This window comes from Mesoplodon densirostris, chromosome 3, assembly GCF_025265405.1.
Source record: "Mesoplodon densirostris isolate mMesDen1 chromosome 3, mMesDen1 primary haplotype, whole genome shotgun sequence".
Classification (NCBI taxonomy): Eukaryota; Metazoa; Chordata; class Mammalia; order Artiodactyla; family Ziphiidae; genus Mesoplodon; species Mesoplodon densirostris.
In genome coordinates, this window is record NC_082663.1 from 43,866,838 (window position 1) to 43,888,157 (window position 21,320).

Sequence of the window (21,320 nt, forward strand, 5' to 3'; positions counted from 1 at the left end):
AGAGGCAGGTAGAAAAGAGGGCCTAATCCAGGGATTTACACTGAGGTGGATTTGCAGTGGTAACTAAATTTTTAAGAGGGGAAGCAAAGGGAATTAACACAAGGGTGAGCCAAGGAGAGAGAATGGATGGGGGAGAATCCCCAGTTAGGTGTCCAGTCTTTGCTCGCGTATAAAGGACTACACCTCCTATGCCTACCTCCCCCACAAATTTGAACACTGTCCTGAAATATTTAAGAGAACAGTCATGTTTATAAAAGGAACACATGAGCCTGCCTGGTGGCATCCCTGCTCTAACATACAGGAAAATGCAACAGGCCTTGGATTTCCAGGAGACACAAGTTGGGAGATGAAAAAGAGTTAACAGGAAAGACAAAGATACAGCATATACTTCACTAATCTTTACACTCCTCCCTCCCCCCATTTTCATCTATTAAAAGGAGGAGGATAGACAAATACCACAGGAGGATGTGATAGGGAGAGGGTGTTAACCCCAAGGCCCCAAAGGAGACTGCAGTGAGGTCTGTCTATCCCTCCCTGTCTTGAACCTGACCAGTGAGTCAAATCAAGGGCTCAGAGCAAATCAGTTACAACCACTGACTGCAGAGCCCAGTTTCAGAAAGCAGAAACTAGTCTGAAGAGAATTAGCCTTGCGACTCGACCAATATCCTCCAAGGAACGCCCTCACTGAAACCAGGCCTCACCACAGGCCTTTGTGAAAAGGAAGGTTTCAGGGGTAGTTTTTGCCTCCAAAATGAGCAAATGCCACCCTTCCAGGTAGGGCTTCTGGTCAGGAAAACCCCATGTAAATCTTACGGCTCAATGCAGGATAAAGTGTCCAATCTCTCTTAGCAAAGTAAAACCTACTGAAAATGGGTTGAAAATAAGCTACTATGCCTGACATTTTTAAAGAAAGAAAAGCTGCTTAGCTGGGATATTACTAGAGATTCATAAAGGCAATGTTCTTATTCTTTCAGGCAAGAAGGACAGGAGTCAACTTGCTCAAAATAACTAGATATTCAAGCCCAGAGAGGAGCGTTGTAGGAAGAAGCTCCACCGTGCAGGCAGCAAATGCTTCACTGCCAAGTGCAGAGAGGCCTCCCCCAAAACACAGGGAAGCTAACACTTGTGGGTCACTTTATGAAGAGCCTCACAATATGGGTCACAAGGACGACGTTGTCAGAATAAACAGTGAGGACTTCCCAGTGCACAGGACCACGCTGGAAAAAAGAAGCTGTACACATTTTTCCTTTTGTGTAAAAAATTACACTTTTTTAAAAAGTAAGGAAACTCAATGTCTAGGACACTACGTAAACATTCTTCCATTATTTTATTATCACTGAAGAGTAGGATGTCACCTTTCTTTTGTTGTCTAAAACTTCTGAAGAAAAATACATTTAGCTTCCATGAAAGGATCTAGTTGTACAACCTCATTTTTAAACTTTGATTGTTGAACAAGGTATTTTTTGAAGCTGGTTTGTTTTTCTTTTGCCTTTTCCGAGACTGACCTTGTGACACTTAACTATAAAATGCTATATCGCCTCGTACAGTCTCTTAATACAGGCAGACCTTGGAGATACTGTGGGTTTGGCTTCAGACCACTGCAGTAGAGTGAATATCGTAATAAAGAGAGTCACATGAATTTTCTGGTTTCCCAGTGCATATACAAGTTATGTTTACGCTATACTGTGCAGTCCATTAAGTGTGCAATAGCATTTTGTCTAAAAAATAGTACATACCTTAACTTAAAAATACTTTATTGCTAAAACAATGCTAACAATCATCTGAGCCTTCAGCGAGTTGTAGTATTTTTGCAACAGTAATATCAAAGATCACTGATCACAGATCACCATAACAGATATAACAGTAATAATGAAAAGTCTGAAGTATTTTGAGAATTACCAAAATGTGACACAGAGACATGAAGTGAGCAAATGCTATTGGAAAAATGGTACCCATAGACTTGCTTGGTGCAAGGCTGCCACAAATCTTCAATTTACAAAGAACGTACTATCTGTGAAGTGTGATGAAGTGAAGCACAATAAAATAAGGTATGGCTGTACTTTATTCTTAAAATAAGACGGTTTCTGGCTTCCCTGGTGGTGCAGTGGTTAAGAATCCACCTGCCAATGCAGGGGACATGGGTTCAAGCCCTGGTCCAGGAAGATCCCACATGCCGCGGAGCAACTAAGCCCGTGCACCACAACTACTGGGCCTGTGCTCTAGAGCCCACGAGCCACAACTACTGAAGCCTGCACACCACACTACTGAAGCCCAAATGCCTAGAGCCCGTGCTCCGCAACAAGAGAAGCCACCGCGATGAGAAGCCTGTGCACTGCAAAGAAGAGTAGCCCCCACTCGCCGCAACTAGAGAAAGCCCACGCACAGCAATGAAGACCCAATGCAGCCAAAAATAAGTAAATAAAATAAATAAATAACATTTTAAAAATCATATAAAAAAATAAGAGGGTCCCCCCCCATTTTCAACCACAGTCAAGGGATTATTTTCACATTTTTAAAGGACTATTTAAAAAAAAGAATATGCGACTGAGATTGCACCTGGCTTACAAAGCCTAAATATTATCTGACCTGTGACTGAAAAACTCTGCCAACCCCTGAATTAGACTAGCAACAGCATGCTCAACACAAAGAAATATACCTTGGTCTACTTATTTTGAAACATTGCTTCTAATACCAAGCCAGGCACATTGCATTGTTCCACCTTCATCTGATGAGAGACCTGGCCAGGAGAGCACTGCAAGGCAGGCCTCAGTTTATTCTTCTCTAGACTTTAATTTTACCATCTTTAGGATTCACAGAGTTCCTAAATTTAAATCTCAAATCCTACCTTAATATTAGGCAGGATTCATGTAGTTTATGGGCCATTTGCCCAATGCTCACATTAATTCAGTTTGAGAAACATCTTCATGAAATATCAACAGTGCTAGGTAGTGTATGGTCAATGCCAGATGAGGGACTGTACAAATGCTGAGGAAAGTAGATGGTGTCAGAGGGTCTGAGTAAGACAGAGATGGGGGCAAGGCCCAGATACAAGGCATTCTGTGGCAGGGAGGGAAGCCAAGCTGAAGCACTGACACTGAGAGGTACTTGGGCTCCTGTTGAAGTGTTTTATATAGAAATTTCATAACAGGCAGTGATATAAACACTCTGGGGTTACAGCCTCAATATGACAGTGCTGGGAAAAGTACTTTAGTGTATTCCTTACTGTACTGAAAAAAGGACAGTCTCATCCCATTCCTCTTTTCCTGAACAATCAAGTAAATTTGGAATCTTTGGCATGTGGCCAAACTCCAGGGGCGTGACTAAGCACATCAACTGGCTACGTGCAACCCTACCCTGCACTGCCGCCAACCTAGGTGGTTTTCACAGGTCTAACTCCAGGCACTATAAAGTGTGCAGGGCTCGGCTCCCTGCCTGAGGAGAACAATGGTCGGGTATTTTCTTTAAGAGACATTTTTAACCAGAAGTTAATTTCTGGGTGTCAGGAATTGACAGGGAAGTTCTGGCTATCAAAGATTGTCCTCAGAGAGGATTTAAATGACTACATCTCCCCCCGAATCTGGGACTGACGCATGATGCCAAGATGCCTAGGGGAGAGAGGCGAGTCATTGCCTAAGGAATTTGGGGCGGGGGCGTAGTGGTTAAGTGTGGTATATAAATGTGAACGCTGGAAGGCAAGGAGACATCTGTGTGTTCAGCGGCTGAAATAAAAGCTGGAGCCTACATCCACATCAACTAAATATTTCCACTGCTCCGAGTCAGTGAAATGCAGTGCATGGCTGCTCTGGTCTGCTTGCTTCTCCAGAAATTTCTTGGGTCTATGACAAACCTATTTGAGCTTTTTCTTTTGCATTATACCTTTACATCTAAATAGCTGATACTGACCCAAACACCGAATAGAGTTGAGGTAATCTGCCCTCTGCTTACAGCCCTAATTTGCCTCCTCGTTTGCTCCTGGGTGTCCACAGAGTGGGCTGGCCATCGAGGCCCTCTATAATTTCATCCTCTATACGTTAATTTCATATTTCACAAAAGAGCTCAGTAAAAGTTTCTATTTGAGCGAATATACAGATATTTTAAGAAGGGTCAAAGGAGCAAAGAAGAAGAGCAAAAATAAGTATAAGGCATGGAGTATGATACAGCTGAGAATATTCTTTGAAATTAAAAACAATGGGTGGCGGGCTTCCCTGGTGGCACAGTGGTTAAGAATCTGCCTGCCAATGCAGGGGACACAGGTTCGATCCCTGGTCCGGGAAGATCCCACATGCCGCGGAGCAAGTAAGCCCATGCACCACAATACTGAGCCTGCACTCTAGAGCCTGCGAGCCACAACTACTGAGCCCGTGTACCACAACTACTGAGACTGCATGCCACAACTACTGAAGCCCGCATGCCTAGAGCCCATGTTCCACAACAAGAGAAGCCACAATGAGAAGCCCACGCACCCCAACGAAGAGTAGCCCCCGCTCGCCGCAGAGAAAAGCCCATGCACAGCAACAAAGACCCAAATCAGTCAAAAAATAATAATAATAAAATAAATAAATTTACAATAAAATTAATTTATTTTAAAAAAACGGTGTCACCGTTTATATGTCACCATTTTATTTTCAGAGATCTGCATCACCTGACCTTCTTCGAAATAACTGGACTAGGGTCCAGCTCAAGTAGTCAACAAAGCAAGGGAGCCTGATTAACAAGAGATTCCCAGAGAGCTTGTAGACCTTAGCAGCCTCCTCCCAAGGCCCCTATTTCCCCATCTGTGAAAGGGTGGCAATCATCCCTCCTCTCCTACTTCATGGGAGCTTTCAGAAGGAGTCAAAACTTAAGAGTAGTGTAAATGCAAATCATCATCAATATCAACCAAACCTCAGATTCTTAGTTCTCTCTCATAAAGAGGGACTTAAAGATACTGACACACAGGTGAGGGAATAACAAACCACAAAAGTAGCCCTGGTGATGTCTGGCTCTGGGGCAGACGAACATTCAAAAGCCGTTCAGTATAGTCACAAACTTTGCTTTGGGAGAAGTTCTCAGGATATATTAATAGCTCTAGCCATTGCCAGCCTTCCCCTTCTCCCCCACTCCCCATGTCCTGTTGAAAGAGAAAAAAATATGGTGGCTCCCTTTAGAAAACATGGTAATTTTTCCTAGAAAGATAAATGAACAGAGGTTGCTAGAACAGTATTTGCTGTTACTACCGTCAAGTCACATTTCCCATGGCACATTTTCAGAAACATTTGGGAGAATATTTTAAAAAGGAAGCTCTAAATTCTGCTGAATTGGTACCCTGTTGCTTCCTCACAAAATTAACATAAGATGAAAGCCTTGCAATTTGCAGAAATGTTGAAGAAGCCAAAAATTAGCTCTACTGAAAAGGTTTTGAAGTTTGGGTTTGAATTTTATATAACACATCTGCAATTTTTACATTTTATAAATTTTACGTTCTTTCATTTTTTGGAATTTTTTTTTCAAATAAAAGGAAGATTTGGTAAAACTGATGTTAAATTCTCTCTAAATGAAACCAAATAACTCCCAGCAGCCTACTCTTAACAATACACATCATGAATCTTTAATCCATGTCATGAATTGAATATCATATAGCACTTAACGTGATCAGAGGGGGAAGGGGAATGGGAAACAGCAAATTTACACAGCACAACTATATAAAAAATCCACTTACGAAGAAAATCAAGACAAAAATTACAGCTGATCTGTTAAGGTAGAGAACTTCTCCTCTCCCTTCTTTTCCCACCAAATTTTGATAATTTTATACATAGAGACACACGGACACAGAAGACATTATAAAAAATAAAAGTCAATTAAATTGACGTTTAAAGACCCCTTGTGTGTGCCCTAAAGCCTGGTCTTCCACTAACTACTCTCACTACACACTTCATCTCTAGTTTGATATGCAAAATATGGGTGCCAGTCTTCTCTACCTCTTCACTGTTGACTCTGTATAATGCAGGTGCAATTAGATTCGCCATCGGGACACTGTATAGATGAAAAGCTCCTGAAGCAGCAACTGGCTCTCCCTGAAGTTAGAACCTTTCTAGTCCCATGGAAAGCAGTCTGGGAAATGGTTCACAAAGCGGAAGGAAAAGAAAACCTGCTCAAATAGGAGCAACAACAGCTGCCTTCACGTACAATAATCCAAACTCCTCACCCCAGCAGCCCTCGGGCAAGGCCGGGCTGCTCAGCACCACGCCGTGCAGACGATGCCAGGGCTCTCGTCAGGGTGAGGTCGTTAGGGGCAGCAGTCACCTTGGCCTGTATTTCAGAGCAGTGACCTGCTGGGATTACACAGAAGCTGTTTGCATGTTCCAGAAAACCTCTTCAGAAAATATGTCCCAAAGTAAGGGGACACGTCACCTAATTCTTAGCACCAGGCTTGCAGACTTGATGGTTATCTGTTTAGGCCTCTACCATTGTCAGAAAAGTGACAAGTGTCCTCCACCACTTGTCTGCTTCAGGAGTAAAGACTCCCTATTATCCTGAAGGTTCCCAGTTTGCAGCTTGCTATACAACGCGCCTGCCTGCTTCCTCTAAATGAAGGACAAAAGCTGTTTCAAACAATTGTAACTGTTTGGCAGGAGCACAGGCATCCATTTCTCCTCTGAACTAGTGCAGCCAGCAATGGCTTACAGCTGACTGAGAAGTGAAGCCGATGAGGATGTCGGACGGGTCTCACCGGAGAGGACACCAAAGCTGAACACATAAAGTGCAGGCAGCACGTATGCCACCATCAACAGACACAAAGTACTTACTGCCACGAACACCATGCAGTACATGGAGAACGAAGAGTGGCCCGAGTAAAAGGACAATCTAGAAGAGAAAGAAAAGAAACATTAATTTTCTCTCCTAGAAACCAAGAATTTATTTATTTTTTTTTTTTTTGGCGGTACGCGAGCCTCTCACTGTTGTGGCCTCTCCCGTTGCGGAGCACAGGCTCCGGACGCGCAGGCTCAGCGGCCATGGCTCACGGGCCCAGCCGCTCTGCGGCATGTGGGATCCTCCCGGACCGGGGCACGAACCCGCGTCCCCTGCATCGGCAGGCGGACTCTCAACCACTGCGCCACCAGGGAAGCCCAAAGAATATTTTTTATTTCATAAGTCTCCTTACCTCCCCAGTGTACACAGCTCCCTCTCCTTACCTTCAGAAATCAGAACGGTGGGGCAGGGGGCAGTTAAATAGTCCTAGGAGGGCCTGAGGTCCGATTTCTACTCAGCATTTTATTGATACTTTTAGGATGGGTAATGAGTCACTGAGAACAAACTTGCCAAGCATTTCTGAAGTAGTACATGACAAGCTATAACTGGCATAAATGGCCTGACTTTATTACATAAAGACTTCTGAGACCATGATTTAAGTTTTATTTTCCACTTGAAGGGTTTGTCCCTGAACAGCAGTAATGAATACCTCCTTTGGAACACTCACAAAGTTGGCTACTTTTTAAGAAATAAATTCAAAATTTTTTAAGTGTTATTTTAACATCTTGCCTTAGATTTCCCACCAGATTAAGTACTTTTGTTTGACATTTATTTTCACACTGTGCACGGATAGTCCTGTACCTGATGAGCCAGCTCTTTCATTATTATAGTCTATAAACATCTAGGTATCATCTTTCTACCTAAAAATGACAGCATGCTTACAAAACTTAATTCTATTGCACTTAAGAACAAAACCAAGAGGAACCAGGTTCTTAAGTATCTTACTTATTACACCGTACTTGGTTCAAAAGGAATCTGGTTCCCCTGATTCAGAGAGGAGAAAAGACTCCTAAAACACGTATCAGAAAGTCATGTGTGTACGTTTGGCAACTGAGAGTAAGCAGGAGAGTGGAGATTTCCTACGCAGATACTGATGATGACTCCACCAAGAATTATGATAGTCTTTTTTATAATCAGATACATTCCTAAGAAAGAGAATATTCCAACTTCCTGGGCCAAACAGGATTTACGTAATGAAACTTGATCATTATCCTGGGTTTAATCTACGTAAAACAAGAAAAATAAATCACTTTTAGCCTTCCCAACTACTTGGCTATTGAAAGATCAATACAAATCCTTGTTTTAAATCAGATAATTTGAGCAGAGTTCTGTACATTTTATGGCTAGTTTCAATAAGTTATATTGAAGAGCCTAAAGTTAATAAAAGCCAATTTCAAGGATTGTCAAGTCCCATCAAGCCAACATGACCATGATCACAGAAATGTTCTCAAAGCCAAGTAAGTTAAAAGTTTCGCTGAAACTCCATGTTCAGAGTATTCACTGTAGATTGTGCCACAAAAATCATAAAAACCAAACTCATGTAATGGCTTCGAACACCTCTGATTCATTCACAGGGTGATTTCATTAGTTGAAAACAAAATGGTTTTAGTTGTTTATTCTGAATATGTAAACAGATATTTTATCCAGTTTAAGATCAGCCAAAGAAGTCTGGCTCTGACTTCGACAGACAGGGATTAAAAACATAAAGGGAGAGCTTACAGACTCAGTCTCTAAGTCTTCACCCACAATAAGTTATCAAACACATCATGGTAACATTGGTTTTTATTTCCATTCAAAAGAAAACAATAAAACACCGAAAACATGAATTCAAATTATTTTCATATTCCATACAAATCTCTTTATTGATGTCTCTAGGAGATACAGCTTTTAAGGGCATTTTATTATGTCCATAATTCTCAAATGAACAAACAATTGTATGGATACTTTAATAAAATCCAAAGAGTAGTCAAAATGCAGATTGTTTTCATCACAGTGACCTCAACTGAAAAGTTGAAGATTTTGGCCCTGGTCTAAGAACCCTGCTCTGTTCTTAAGATTTTAACCAATCCTAGACTACCATCTCACTTCACTATAGCCACTCTGATGAAAGTAGATACATACAGTGACAATTTAAGCTAGCTTTCCATCAAAGCTTATGAAAGACTATTCAAAAAGAAAATTTACAGAGATAAAAATATATTCAGAAATGCAGCTGTTTGCACTAACTCTGGGGCATGGTCTAGTAAACAACGAGCAAGTAGACTGGTCTTGACAATGTAACTTGCTGTGAATGGGATTCTATTCCAAATAGCAAAGTTAAGATGACTTTTTTTCTTAACATTTGTCAGCCAGGGCATCCCCTTCTCCTGGGAGAACTCATTAAACCTGGTCTGAACCCCAAAATCGTAGCCTTAAGAGTGTTCACAGCCATCCGCCCACCCCACCCCCCCCAGAGTCTGAGTTCCTACTCCTCAATTCACCGTAACATCGACATCAGCATTCAGCCTTACAAACTGCAAAGACAACCAAATCCAGCTTTCATCAGTCATCAGAAGCAATCAACTCACACAAAGTGTTTCTTAATTTTTAATGGAATTTACTAAGCATTCTGGGGCTCACGGGGAGGTTAAATCACAAATAACCTCCTAGCCACCGCACTGCTCTCCTGCTACCACTTTTCTTCCTTTCCTCTTCCCAACTCACAAAACAGTAAAAAACACAGAATGGTTACACCTTTAGTTATTCTTTTAGTTGAAAATGTCTTTATTTTGCATTAAGTCTTGAATGATGATACCTTGAATTCTAGGTTGATGATTTTTTTCTCATCACTTTGAGGATATCATCATACTATCTTCTGGTAAAATGTGAGCCGTATGTCTTTCTGAGTTATATGTCTTTTCTCTGTAATTGCTTCTGTTAAAATGTGAGCCATATGTCTTTCTGAGTTATATGTCTTTTCTTTGTAATTGCTTCCTCTACCCCCAAAGTCTTCAATATTCTGCAGTTTTGTTATCATGTCTCTAAGTGTGACTTTCCTTTTATTTATCTGATTTAGTATTCGTTGGCTTCCTATGGCTGAGGATTTGGATACTTCACCAGTTTTGGATAGATAGGTCTCAGTAATTTTATCTTTGAACTATGTATCCTCCATCCTATTATCATTTTTCTGAGATTCTGATTCAACATGTTAGACATTTCATTCTATCCTTCCACATCTCTTAACCTTTATTTTCTATTTTTAATCTTGGTCTCCTCAGGTCTATCTTCCCTCCCTTTCACTGTGTCTAATCTGTTTAATCAATCTGGTTTTTTAATTTAAATTACTATGTATGTATCATTTATAGAAGATCTCTTTGGATCTTTTGCAAATCTGTCTAGTGAATTTTGATTCTCTTGATCCTACATCATATTCTCAGTCTCTTCTTAATTTACTTCTATACAGCAAATATGTTGATTTTATATTCTATAGGGTAATTCTAATATCTGCAATCTTTGAGAGTTTATGTAGTTTGTTTTATCTGCTGACTCTCACTTAGAATAGATTATATGTTCATTTATATTAGAGTATGAGCTCATATTCTTGGGACTCTGCCTGCAGGGAAGCTTAAGAGTCCTTGCTTTAAAGAGAATTCTTCCAGAAATATGTGTTCTCTTCTGCTGGATTCACTATCAATCCACTTCAAACTTCTCCTTTTTTTTTTTCTTTAAGCCACACAGATAGTATGAATTCTGGCCTCAGAAGAGTACAAGTATGATATTATGATTAAGAATTCTTTTTGATGGTTCCTCCTGGGAGGACGTTGCCCTTTGAGAGTCCTTATATTATCCACGGGCCTTCCATTTGTCTTTTTATACTGCTCTGGCCTCAGCCTTTATCTCCTGTGCCCCATGTTCAGAGACTATCAAAACTCAGGCTCTAGGCTACCAGGAATTGGCAGGTACTTTCAGGGCACACATCAAATCTACAGCATTAACTGACCCCAGCCTCATAAAAATGCCTTTACTCTCCCACCAGCTCAGCTACTTATTTAAAAGATTTGTATGTATTTTAAGATTTATGTATATTTTAATATATAATACAAAACATGTGCATATGTATATGCGTGCTATATCATCCAGCATGTTTAGTTGAACTGTATCAGTAAGCATTTCTAATCCTCCATATTGCCAGAAATAGAAGCAATCTTTTTTTTTTAAACATCTTTATTGGAGTATAATTGCTTTACAATGGTGTGTTAGTTTGTGCTTTATAACAAAGTGAATCAGCTGCACATATACATATATCCCCATATCCCCTCCCTCTTGCGTCTCCCTCTCACCCTCCCTATCCCACCCCTCTAGGTGGTCACAAAGCACTGAGCTGATCTCCCTGTGCTATGCGGCTGCTTCCCACTAGCTATCTACCTTACGTTTGGTAGTGTATATAAGTCCATGCCACTCTCTCACTTCGTCCCAGCTTACCCTTCCCCCTCCCCGTGTCCTCAAGTCCATTCTCTACGTCTGCGTCTTTAGAAGCAATCTTTTTTTAAACAAGACTTAGAACTAATAAAATGTTATCTAAAATAAACTGCTCTACTAGGAGACACAATAGTTTGGCAAAAACAGTTTGTTTTTAACTATAAAGTGGCCAGCACTCACAAATGTTTCCAATTATTACTATTCCACCAGTTCACTGGGTATGCCAAAGTGGCTCTGTTGCAAATTAGGAGAACTTCCTTTTTTCTCCTAAAATTCATCCTAAAATTGCTTCCTAAAGCATTCTAAAGCAGAAAGGTTGTCAAAAGACTGTTAATGGTTACAAGCTATTGAGTACCTTCTATGTTCAGGTACTTAATATCCAGAATTTCCACTCTTTACAAAAACCCCCATAATAGGAACTGTCAATCCTATTGTACACATAGAGAAAACGGAACCTCCCAGAGGTTCGGCAACTAGCTCAAAAAGTCACATCACTTTGAGGTTTAAATCTGACTCTTCCCAACTCTTCCCCACCATACCATGATTCCATCCCTGTGAATGCCAGGCAAGCCCAGCATCAATGTTAATCCTGCCATCTCCAGGAAGGGAGCGCCCATCAGAAAGAACAGGAGTCACTGCTTATACATGGCAACGTGTGTGAAGTAAATCTAAGAAGAACTTAGATGATCTGTGACAAAATAAATGTCATCTATGTGCAAATAATCATCTTAAGAGAATACTAATTTGTTCTTTGTATGCTATAAAGACCAAATAAAAGGAAGTCAAATTGCAAAATGAGGCATTTTCTCCAAATGTTATTTCCTGATTATAAAGTTTACATAACAGCAAATTAACTTGAAGGACATGTTAAATTTCCCTTCTGTGATAACCTTTAAACATGGACTGATCCTGTAAAAGAGTTAAAATATGTCCCACACAACTGTACATAGGAGGAATGACCCTTAGTGAACAATTTCCCCATATTCATCCTACTTTATTTCAAAAGGATTTGTAAAACCAATAACTGTTACTAAATGCTTAAGCAATGAGATATCAAGTTATTATCTTAAAAAAACTCACATCTAAGATACTTGGGGACTCAAGTAGGCTATAAAATGGGAGAAATTAGTACTTTCATACTCAATTGATACAAGCACACACTTCTAAGAGGGTGGTCTGGCAACATCTATCTAAATGTATCTATCTATATGTAATTCCACTTCAAGGCATCAAGGCATCCTAGAGAAACACAGCACCAGCACAAAGATGTTTGCTGCAACACTGCTGGCAACTCAAGGACCCAAGAGGTGATTCTATCACTGTTTTTCTGAATACTACAAATCAGCTAAAAGGAATTAAGTAACTCCATGTGAACTGACAAAAAATTATCTCCAGGATATATTTTTAAATGTCATTTATGTAAACGACATAAAACTATATTTCACATTTAATGTAAAAATACATAGAAAACAACAGAAAGGACACACAAACTGTTAACAGTGGCTCTGGGGAAAACTACCAAATGGGGATTAAAAAAAAAAAACTTTCACATTTTACAGTAATGGTATTAGAAACACAACCTGTTATTATAGGGATAATATATATATATATGAAAATATTTTAAATGGTAATCAAAGTGTCTTCAATATGCTTGCTATAAATTTCCTACAAACCCTTCCCCACTACACACACACACACACACACACACACACACACACACACACACACCCCACCCCAAACTCCTCTTCCTGAGCAATAGTTTCCCCAAGAGCTTCTCTGCCAAGCGTGCTACTACTTGGAGTACAAAAGCAGCTCCCTGGGACTTCCCTGGTGGCACAGTGGTTAAGAATCCATACCTGCCAATGCAGGGGACACGGGTTCGAGCCCTGGCCCGGGAAGATCCCACATGCCTCGGAGCAACTAAGCCTGTGCGCCACAACTACTGAGCCTGTGCTCTAGAGCCTGCAAGCCACAACTACTGAGCCCACGTGCCGCAACTACTGAAGCCCGTGTGCCGAGAGCCCGTGCTCCGCAACAAAAGAAGCCACAACAATGAGAAGCCCATGCACCGCAACGAGGAATAGCCCCAGCTCACCGCAACTTGAGAAAGCCCACGCAAAGCAATGAAGACCCAACGTAGCCAAAAATCAACCAATCAATAAATAAAATTTAAAAAAATAAACTTTGTCCTTATTTAAAAAACAAAAACAAAAGCAGCTCCCTACCTATAAGTTCATGCCCTGAACCCAGCAGTGACTCAGGCCCTAGAAGCCTGTTTTCACATCTTTCAGTGAAATGTTTGGACATTTATGTGTATTTTTAAATATCACAAATTGTGTTTCCAATAAAAAAAATATGCACATAATTTAAAACCACTGAAATTCAGTATATTAACTCTGGTTATTACAAGTAACAGAGCCAATATACATGTTAGTTTAATACTGAGTGTCTGAAGAAGGAAGATTTTTTAAAGAGATCAGACTGTCTAGAAATACAAGAACTGCAGAGTATCTCTGCTCTAAAGGATACAGAGACAAAGACAAAGGTAATAAATTGTGGAGGAACATAAGGTGATCCCAAACAATTTAATTTAAATAAAATACAACAAAAATAATGTAAATTCACCTTATATCCTTGAACCACCCAGAGATTGAAAACTTATTTCATCAGCAGCAAAAACCCTGTCATACATTCCTTGAATTATTTTTACCATGATTTTATTATATTTATATATAAAGCTATGCCACATTATATGGGGTCAATTTTAACCAAGCCACTTTATACATAAAAGTAATATGCCTATCTGAAATAAGTCACATTACTGTTCAATTTTACTCATTAATATTAAAGCATCAAACACCACTGCATAGCCACTAACATCAGTTAATCACATACCAAACAATCAAATATCTGCAGATATTAGATCATGAACCTTAAGGGAGAGAAGCCAGCAGGACCACGGAAAATGAAAAAAAGGAGAAAAAAGTAAGAGACAATTGGTACATGCATAGGGTATTTCTAACTCTTGATTTAATGAACCATTTGATGACTAAAAACAAATGATCATGTGTCTTGTGTCTAGGGAAGAATCTTGCAAAAAGCAGGAATCTGGAAAGTAGGAAGTTGCTGAGAACCTTCAGATAAAGGAAAGCAGAACTGTGTGTGTCTTGAAAACCAGGTGACGGGAAGAAATGGTCCCAAACTCTCATCAGGGAAACTGTGTGACTCTAACAACAGATGAGGAGAGAGTAGGTATGACAAAGGGTAAAACATGAATAGATGCACTAACTAGGGGAAGAGAGGTCACAAGTTTCCTTTGGCATGGGGGAAAATTCATGACCTGGTGCAGAAAGACTCAAATCACCTAAGCCACCTTATCTAAGCCAGTTAAAAAGGAAACAAGTGGCAAGCGGTAGATTAAACAAAGGACAAAGTGTGAATAATACCTTGCCTACCAACCTTTTGAAAAACGTTGAACAAGGAGACTACTTGCTAAAAGGGAAAAGATTTCAGAGTAAGACAGAAGGAAGAGACAGTTCTAAATCACCTTCAAAGTTGTTTATCTTTTTTAAGAGGCAGGATTGCTAGCTAGGGGCAAGATGGAGAGATTTTTAGTTTAAGCCCTCCCCCAAAAAGACAACACCAAGGCCAAGAAAGCCTATTAGCACCTAGCTAGTACGCTCCACTTCCAACCCTAACGCAGAACATGAAATCACCACCAACCCTTGGGCACCAGGGTCAAGAAGGATGAGGCTCAAGACATCAATAAAACTGTCTTTAGAACTGCACCAATGCAGAACTTTAGATCTGAGCTGAAGCAGACACTGCCAGGGGCAAGAGAAGAGACAAAGGCCCACATAGATGTAAAACTATTAGAGCCCAACAGGAAGCTGGCCAGACAGGTCACTCTTGGTTCCTTTCAGATTAGACCAGATTACATCAGTAGAGATCATGCTACAGGACTAGCAGAGTGCCACTTAGAGAAACCTTTCTACACGATGGAGAAAAGCAGAAAAGTCACATTTCCTTTAGCATCTCAACTCCTTCTGCTGTTAAAATTATATCGATTCCTACTAAAATTACCCATTTTAGTGTATATTTAGATTAGAATTAAGTGGAGGAAAGCTAAATATTTTTTACAAGTATAAAAACAGAGTTACTCTCCTGTTTCAAACCCTTCATGAGCACAAACTGCTGAATGACAGACCCTTCATAAGCCCCACCAATCTCTCATCTGCTACCAAACTACTTACATTTCCCAACACACACCATGTTTCACACTCTCTGCGCTTATTCGTCCCTCTGCCTGGCCTGGGCTTCCCACTTTTCTTTAATAATTATTATATAAGAGCCACTGTTTCCTCCAAGAAACCTTTCTTGAACAGCTAGGTTGAAGTTACTGCTCTTTCTTTCTCCACAAAGGAAAGATCATCAGCACTCAATGAACACATCTGTCTTAGCACCAACCTTCTTACAGTAAAATCATCTATAACTGTACTCTCTTCCTCCAATATATCAGATGGGTAGGGGTGGAACAAGACTTTTTAAAAAGGAACTTCTGTATTTTTTTATTACATAAGATATGTTCGTTATAAAAATTCAGAAGGTACAGCTAAACAAAAGAAAAATTGCTGGTAAACTCCCATCCTCCCTGGCTGAGATCACATCTTAATTCATCTTGTATCCCTAACACCCAACACCATTATCACGCACAGGGTAGGTGCTCAATTTATTTTTTTAAGCTAAAGTAGAACCTAATCTCTTGAATCATCATTTAATTATCCCAGAAAATATTACACTCTTACACTTTTCATAGTTTAAACATTACATACAAATCCACCTTTTCTGCCCATCCCCCCACCACCCACAAGAAGTACACCTCAGCAATCTTGTGTTTTGTTAGTTGTACTGAACAAAATGCATAAAGTAAAACTAAGGAAAATATGTTATCTTTGCATGATAACTTCATCATGTAATTAAATGCTATGCTTAGCTTAGTCTATGCCAATAAATTGTAGCAAGCCACATACGATAAATTATCAGATTTTAACAGCATTGCCCTCTGCTGTGTTTCCCCTCACAGTGGTTAGGAATTCTGACTTTATCATCAAAGTTCAGGGGAATTAGGAGTTTCAATGTCAAAATGTTACGAGCTTAAACATACAGTACCTAATGCATGTTTCCCAACACATCTGGCAAACATTTTAATAATGTGTGTAAAATGTCCAGAAACCTTTTTCACTTTACGATCAAAAGCAATCCGATTAGTGGAGCAGCTGATATCCACCACGATGAAGTGACAGATATATTCTGCTGCAAATAAAAAACAATTTACGTTTTTTAAAAGCATTCTCAAAGCAAATGTAAGTGGCCAAAGCCCAAAGCAAAACAACAAGGGCTGACAAATAAGGAGAAAGGTTTTACGTATTGTCTGAATGCTACTTTCCATTGCCTCTATGAAGCATGTTCTCAATTCTGAAAAGATGCATTTCTATCCTTCAATGAAACAAAATCCTGAAAACTCCCCAACTTCTTCGTAGTTTCCAAACGTTACCTGAGAAGCAAAACATTGCAGCTGCAATAGATTACATAAGAAAAAAGAAAAGAGAACGTTAGCCAAGTACATACATGTTAAGCTCATTTATTATATAAATGAATAGTAATGTTATTAGATAATGTCATCTAGTGTCTTCCCAAACCTCACTCTCCCAAAAGAGCACTAAAAATCCCATAGCAACACAAGCTTTTCCTGTCTGCTTACTCAATAGAGAACAGCATCACAAGAAAGTCAAGATCCAGGCACCTAGAAGTCATTACGTTACTGACCAGTAACCTGTTAGGAAATCAGCTGGTCCAGGTGAGACTAGTGCCATTTTGGCACAGCAAAGTCACAAGACAGAGCAGGGCTTGCTCCTCAAACTAACGTACGGAGATCTTGTTCAAAATGGAGAGTTTATGGGTAGGGCCAATGCTGGGATGCAAGACTCTGCTTGTCTAACAAGCTCCCAGGTGATACCCAGCCTGCTGATCAGAGCAGAGAACCACACTTTCAATGGCAAAGGGAGAGAAATGAGAAGAAAAGTAATTTTGACCTCAAGTAGGAATACACTCAGGATTAAGTCAACAGTTTGGGTACTTTTTGAAGATAGTCACATCCAAGGGAATGATGATGCTTTTCCTGTTTTCCATCTTCTCTTTTTATCACAAAACCTACTTAAAACAGAAAAATACTGTGTTTTATTTAAAAATCACTCATGCAGATTTCAATTCTTTGAATATGTAGCTAATAAAACCCATACGTTAGGCTTGTTTTGCTGTTCACAAATTCAACTTACTTCCTACCTCTCAATAAAAATATTTATTTGCTATTAGACGAAAATAGCTAAGGGTATCGTTCACATTTATTTTGAATGAAAACTTACACTTTACCACTTGATCCATGGGGTTTATCATTATATTTTAATCTGGAAAAAGTACTCACTAATATATCTATGAAACTTTTCTTTTCATATTTCAAAGGTGGCAATGTGGAATTCAAGAGTTCTAAGGAGAAGGTACAAAGCATCAATATGAAATAATCAGCTGATGACATGTTAATATGATTTAGTAGCCTTTTAACATTTAATATAAAGCACTGGTTGATTTATTAAAACCCAAGGATATGTGTCATCTTAATATATCCATTGCAAGACCTACATTCTAATTCAAAAACTGAGAAGAAAATCCAAGGGGTAATTCAAAAAGCTGATGGATTTGTTCATAATTAATTCTCTAAACAAGCATTTAAAAGGGGAGGAGGGGAATAGAATGAAATGTCAAACATCTAAAACTTAAAGAGTATTGCTAGTCTGGTGCATGCTGGGGAAAGGATGTTTGATTGTTTTTAAAATAAATTATGGTATACAAATATTTACCAATAAATAGTGGCAGGGAGTCACAGAAAGTGAAGAAAGGCTCTTTCATATCTTTGCAAACTTGCACCTCAGCCAAAACAGAGTCACACGTAGACTCAACTCATTCCGCCTCTCAGGAAAAAGAATGAGGCATCAAGTTAAATCTAAGGGGGAAAAAATCCTTTGCCTTTATTTCCACATTAAAACAGATAAAATTATATGGAATGCATGAATGCAACACAAGCTAAATCAGAAGTTTACATAAAAATTAGGTATCATGTTGTACAACTACATTTTCATTTTCTAATCAAAGAGGAAATGTTTCCTTAGCTTTAAACGCCCCAGACTGCCTTTATAATTTAACAAAACCCCAAAAATCAAACAGGTTATACTGAAACTAAGTCTAATAAAACACTGCTTGTATACTTTTTTTTTTTTTTTTTTTTGCGGTACGCGGGCCTCTCACTGTTGTGGCCTCTCCCGTTGCGGAGCACAGGCTCCGGATGCGCAGGCTCAGCGGCCATGGCTCACGGGCCCAGCTGTTCTGCAGCATGTGGGATCTTCCCGGACCAGGGCACGAACCCGTGTGCCCTGCATTGGCAGGCGGACTCTCAACTGCTGCGCCACCAGGGAAGCCCTGCTTGTATACTCTTAAGTCTCCAGCCTTTAATCATGTTGCTCCCTGGACCTGAGATATATTCCATCCCAATTCTACACATTCAAACCTTACTCATCCTCCAAAATGCCTCCTCTACTAGAAGTAGTATTACCACCCTCTGATTTCATGTAGCATTTTATCTTCACTCCTTTAAGGCATGTATCACTTTCTATCACCCACACAATCTCCAAACATGTCTTAGCTCCTATGTAGCGGGCACCACAAGAGCAACAGGCACACCTTGGTAGCTTTTACACTAACTAGGACTTATGAGTAATAGGTATTAGTTGAATTCCAGTAACTTCCTGGAATACGCTGAAGCAGTGGTTCTCATATCAGCAGCCAAAGCACCATCTGGGAACACTTTTTTAGAAATGCAAAGTCTTGAGCCCCACCCCAGACCCACTGAATCAGAAACTCTGAGGGTGAGGCCAGCAATCTGTTATTTTAACAAACTGTCCACATGATTCCAATGTGGCTAAATGTGAGAAACACAGGGGCAAAAAGAGTCAGGGTGGTATGGGGGTGAAGAAGCAGTCACAGCTACAACCTGAACTGTCAGGTACTGCTTGCTATTCAGAACAGAGGAGGTGGAAAGAGGTGCTGGCCTTGAAGTCACCTTCTATTAAATACACTAATACTAATGCTCTTAGAGTGAAGGATCTTTTAAAATCATCCTCTCTTTCATTCTATACATTGATATTTCCATACAGGTATGACTAAAAAGAAGGTTGTTTAGTTTACTGATACATACATGCCTGAGAAATACAGATCAGCCTGAACAAATGAATCTTTTTGAAGGCATAAAGGCTTATCCAGTGATGTTTTACAATTAGGCTACACAGGAGAAGCCATTCTCTCAAAGTATAAAGCAGGTTTTACCAGGTACTTAGTACCACAGCCAGTCAGTCTAGTTACAATGGTTTTTCACTATTACAGAAGGCACACCCTCAAACTTCAACTTTATTTACCTGCATGTGGGCTGCATTACAAAAAGGAAAGGAGTGACTTCCCTGAGGGCACAGTGGTTAAGAATCCACCTGCCAATGCAGGGGACTGGGTTCCAGCCCCGGTCCGGGAAGATCCCACATGCCTCGGAGCAACTAAGCCCGTGTGCCACAGCTACTGAGCCTGCACTCTAGAGCCCGTGAGCCACAACTACTGAGCCCGCACGCCTAGAGCTCGTGCTCCACAACAAGAGAAGCCACTGCAGTGAGAAGCCCGCGCAGCACAAAGAAGAGTAGCCCCTGCTCACTGCAACTAGAGAAAGCCCGCGTGCAGCAACAAAGACCCAACGTAGCCATAAATAAATAAATAGAGAAAAGGAAAATTATTTCTCCCACGCGACCAAACATATTGCAATTAAACATCGAAGCTATATAAGCTGCCATAATCCAAACAGAACCAACTTTGAATATCTGATTCACAAAGCCAGAGATCAGTCACTAGGAATTGATCAGGAACACTGAGTTTATTCTTAAATAAATATAATTTAAATAAAAGCCAGAAAAAAAGTAAATCTCTCAAAGAAGCCAATAGTTTCTATACTGTATTATCATAAACAGACCAGCTCACTGTGCACAATCTTAAATTCACCCTACAGGGTGAATATCAGCTCTCACAGCCTGAGACGTCATGCGAGGTCATGGTCCCATATACAGGTGATATAAAGCAGTGGTTCTCAAAGTGTGGTCCCAAGATCAACACAGCAGCAGCATCTGGGAACTTGCTAGAAATACAAATTTTCAGACCCTACCCCAAACCTTCTGAATCAAACACTTGGAGATGAAGCCCCAGAAATCTGTTTTAACAAACCTTCCAGGTGATTCTAATGAACCACTAATGTGTGAGAGCCACTAATTCTCTAAAGAGAATCTCAACCTCCGAAGGGAGCTACAGGTCTGAACTATCTGGGATCGTCAGTAATTTTTTTTCAAAAACTGAGAGCAATGCTATTCTCATTGGCACAAGCACTGGCAGCGGGAAGTCCTACTGTTACAGTTATAAGCCCCTTTTATTTCATAGTAAATTCAAGGGTATTGATTTTAAACAATGAATAGGACTCTCTGGATATTACAATTATTCCATTCTAGTCCATTATGTTCTCACTTCTATGTTAGGACCCAATGGTCACCACAAATGAAGCCCAGTAAAAGTCCTGCAACATCAGTGACATCAGGCAGCACAAAAGTGTACATATGCGCAAGAAGGGAGGAGGGAGAAAGAGATAAAGAAATAAGAGAACAAATGGGGGAAAAATCAAGACCAAAAACCAAAGTTGCAAGAGGGTACTCTCATCCTAAGATGTAACTCTGACTCATTTATCGTCAACAAAAATGACTCATTCTGGGTGCCTATGTTCTCTTCTCTCCGTCAAACATTATAATTTGATAATTAAAAACTTACAGGCTGTGGAGATAAATAAAAGAGCAGATTACACCATACTCATAATAAACTTAGAGACAATTCTAGACTGAAATGTTTTTGCATTATTGGCATCCTGACTTTAAAATTCAAGAGAA

The 21,320-nt window shown here is 39.9% G+C and overlaps 1 protein-coding gene across 2 annotated transcripts in view; it reads right to left on the bottom strand.

Moving 5' to 3' along the window:
* The window catches only part of PLPP1 (phospholipid phosphatase 1), a 114,616-nt gene that overhangs the window by 7,544 nt on the left and 85,752 nt on the right, over positions 1–21,320 (bottom strand). For both annotated transcript variants that reach the window (XM_060092890.1, XM_060092889.1), the window contains exon 4: positions 6,786–6,843. In XM_060092890.1, coding sequence (XP_059948873.1) covers positions 6,786–6,843 — 58 coding nt within the window. The remainder of the gene's footprint in view (positions 1–6,785; positions 6,844–21,320) is intronic.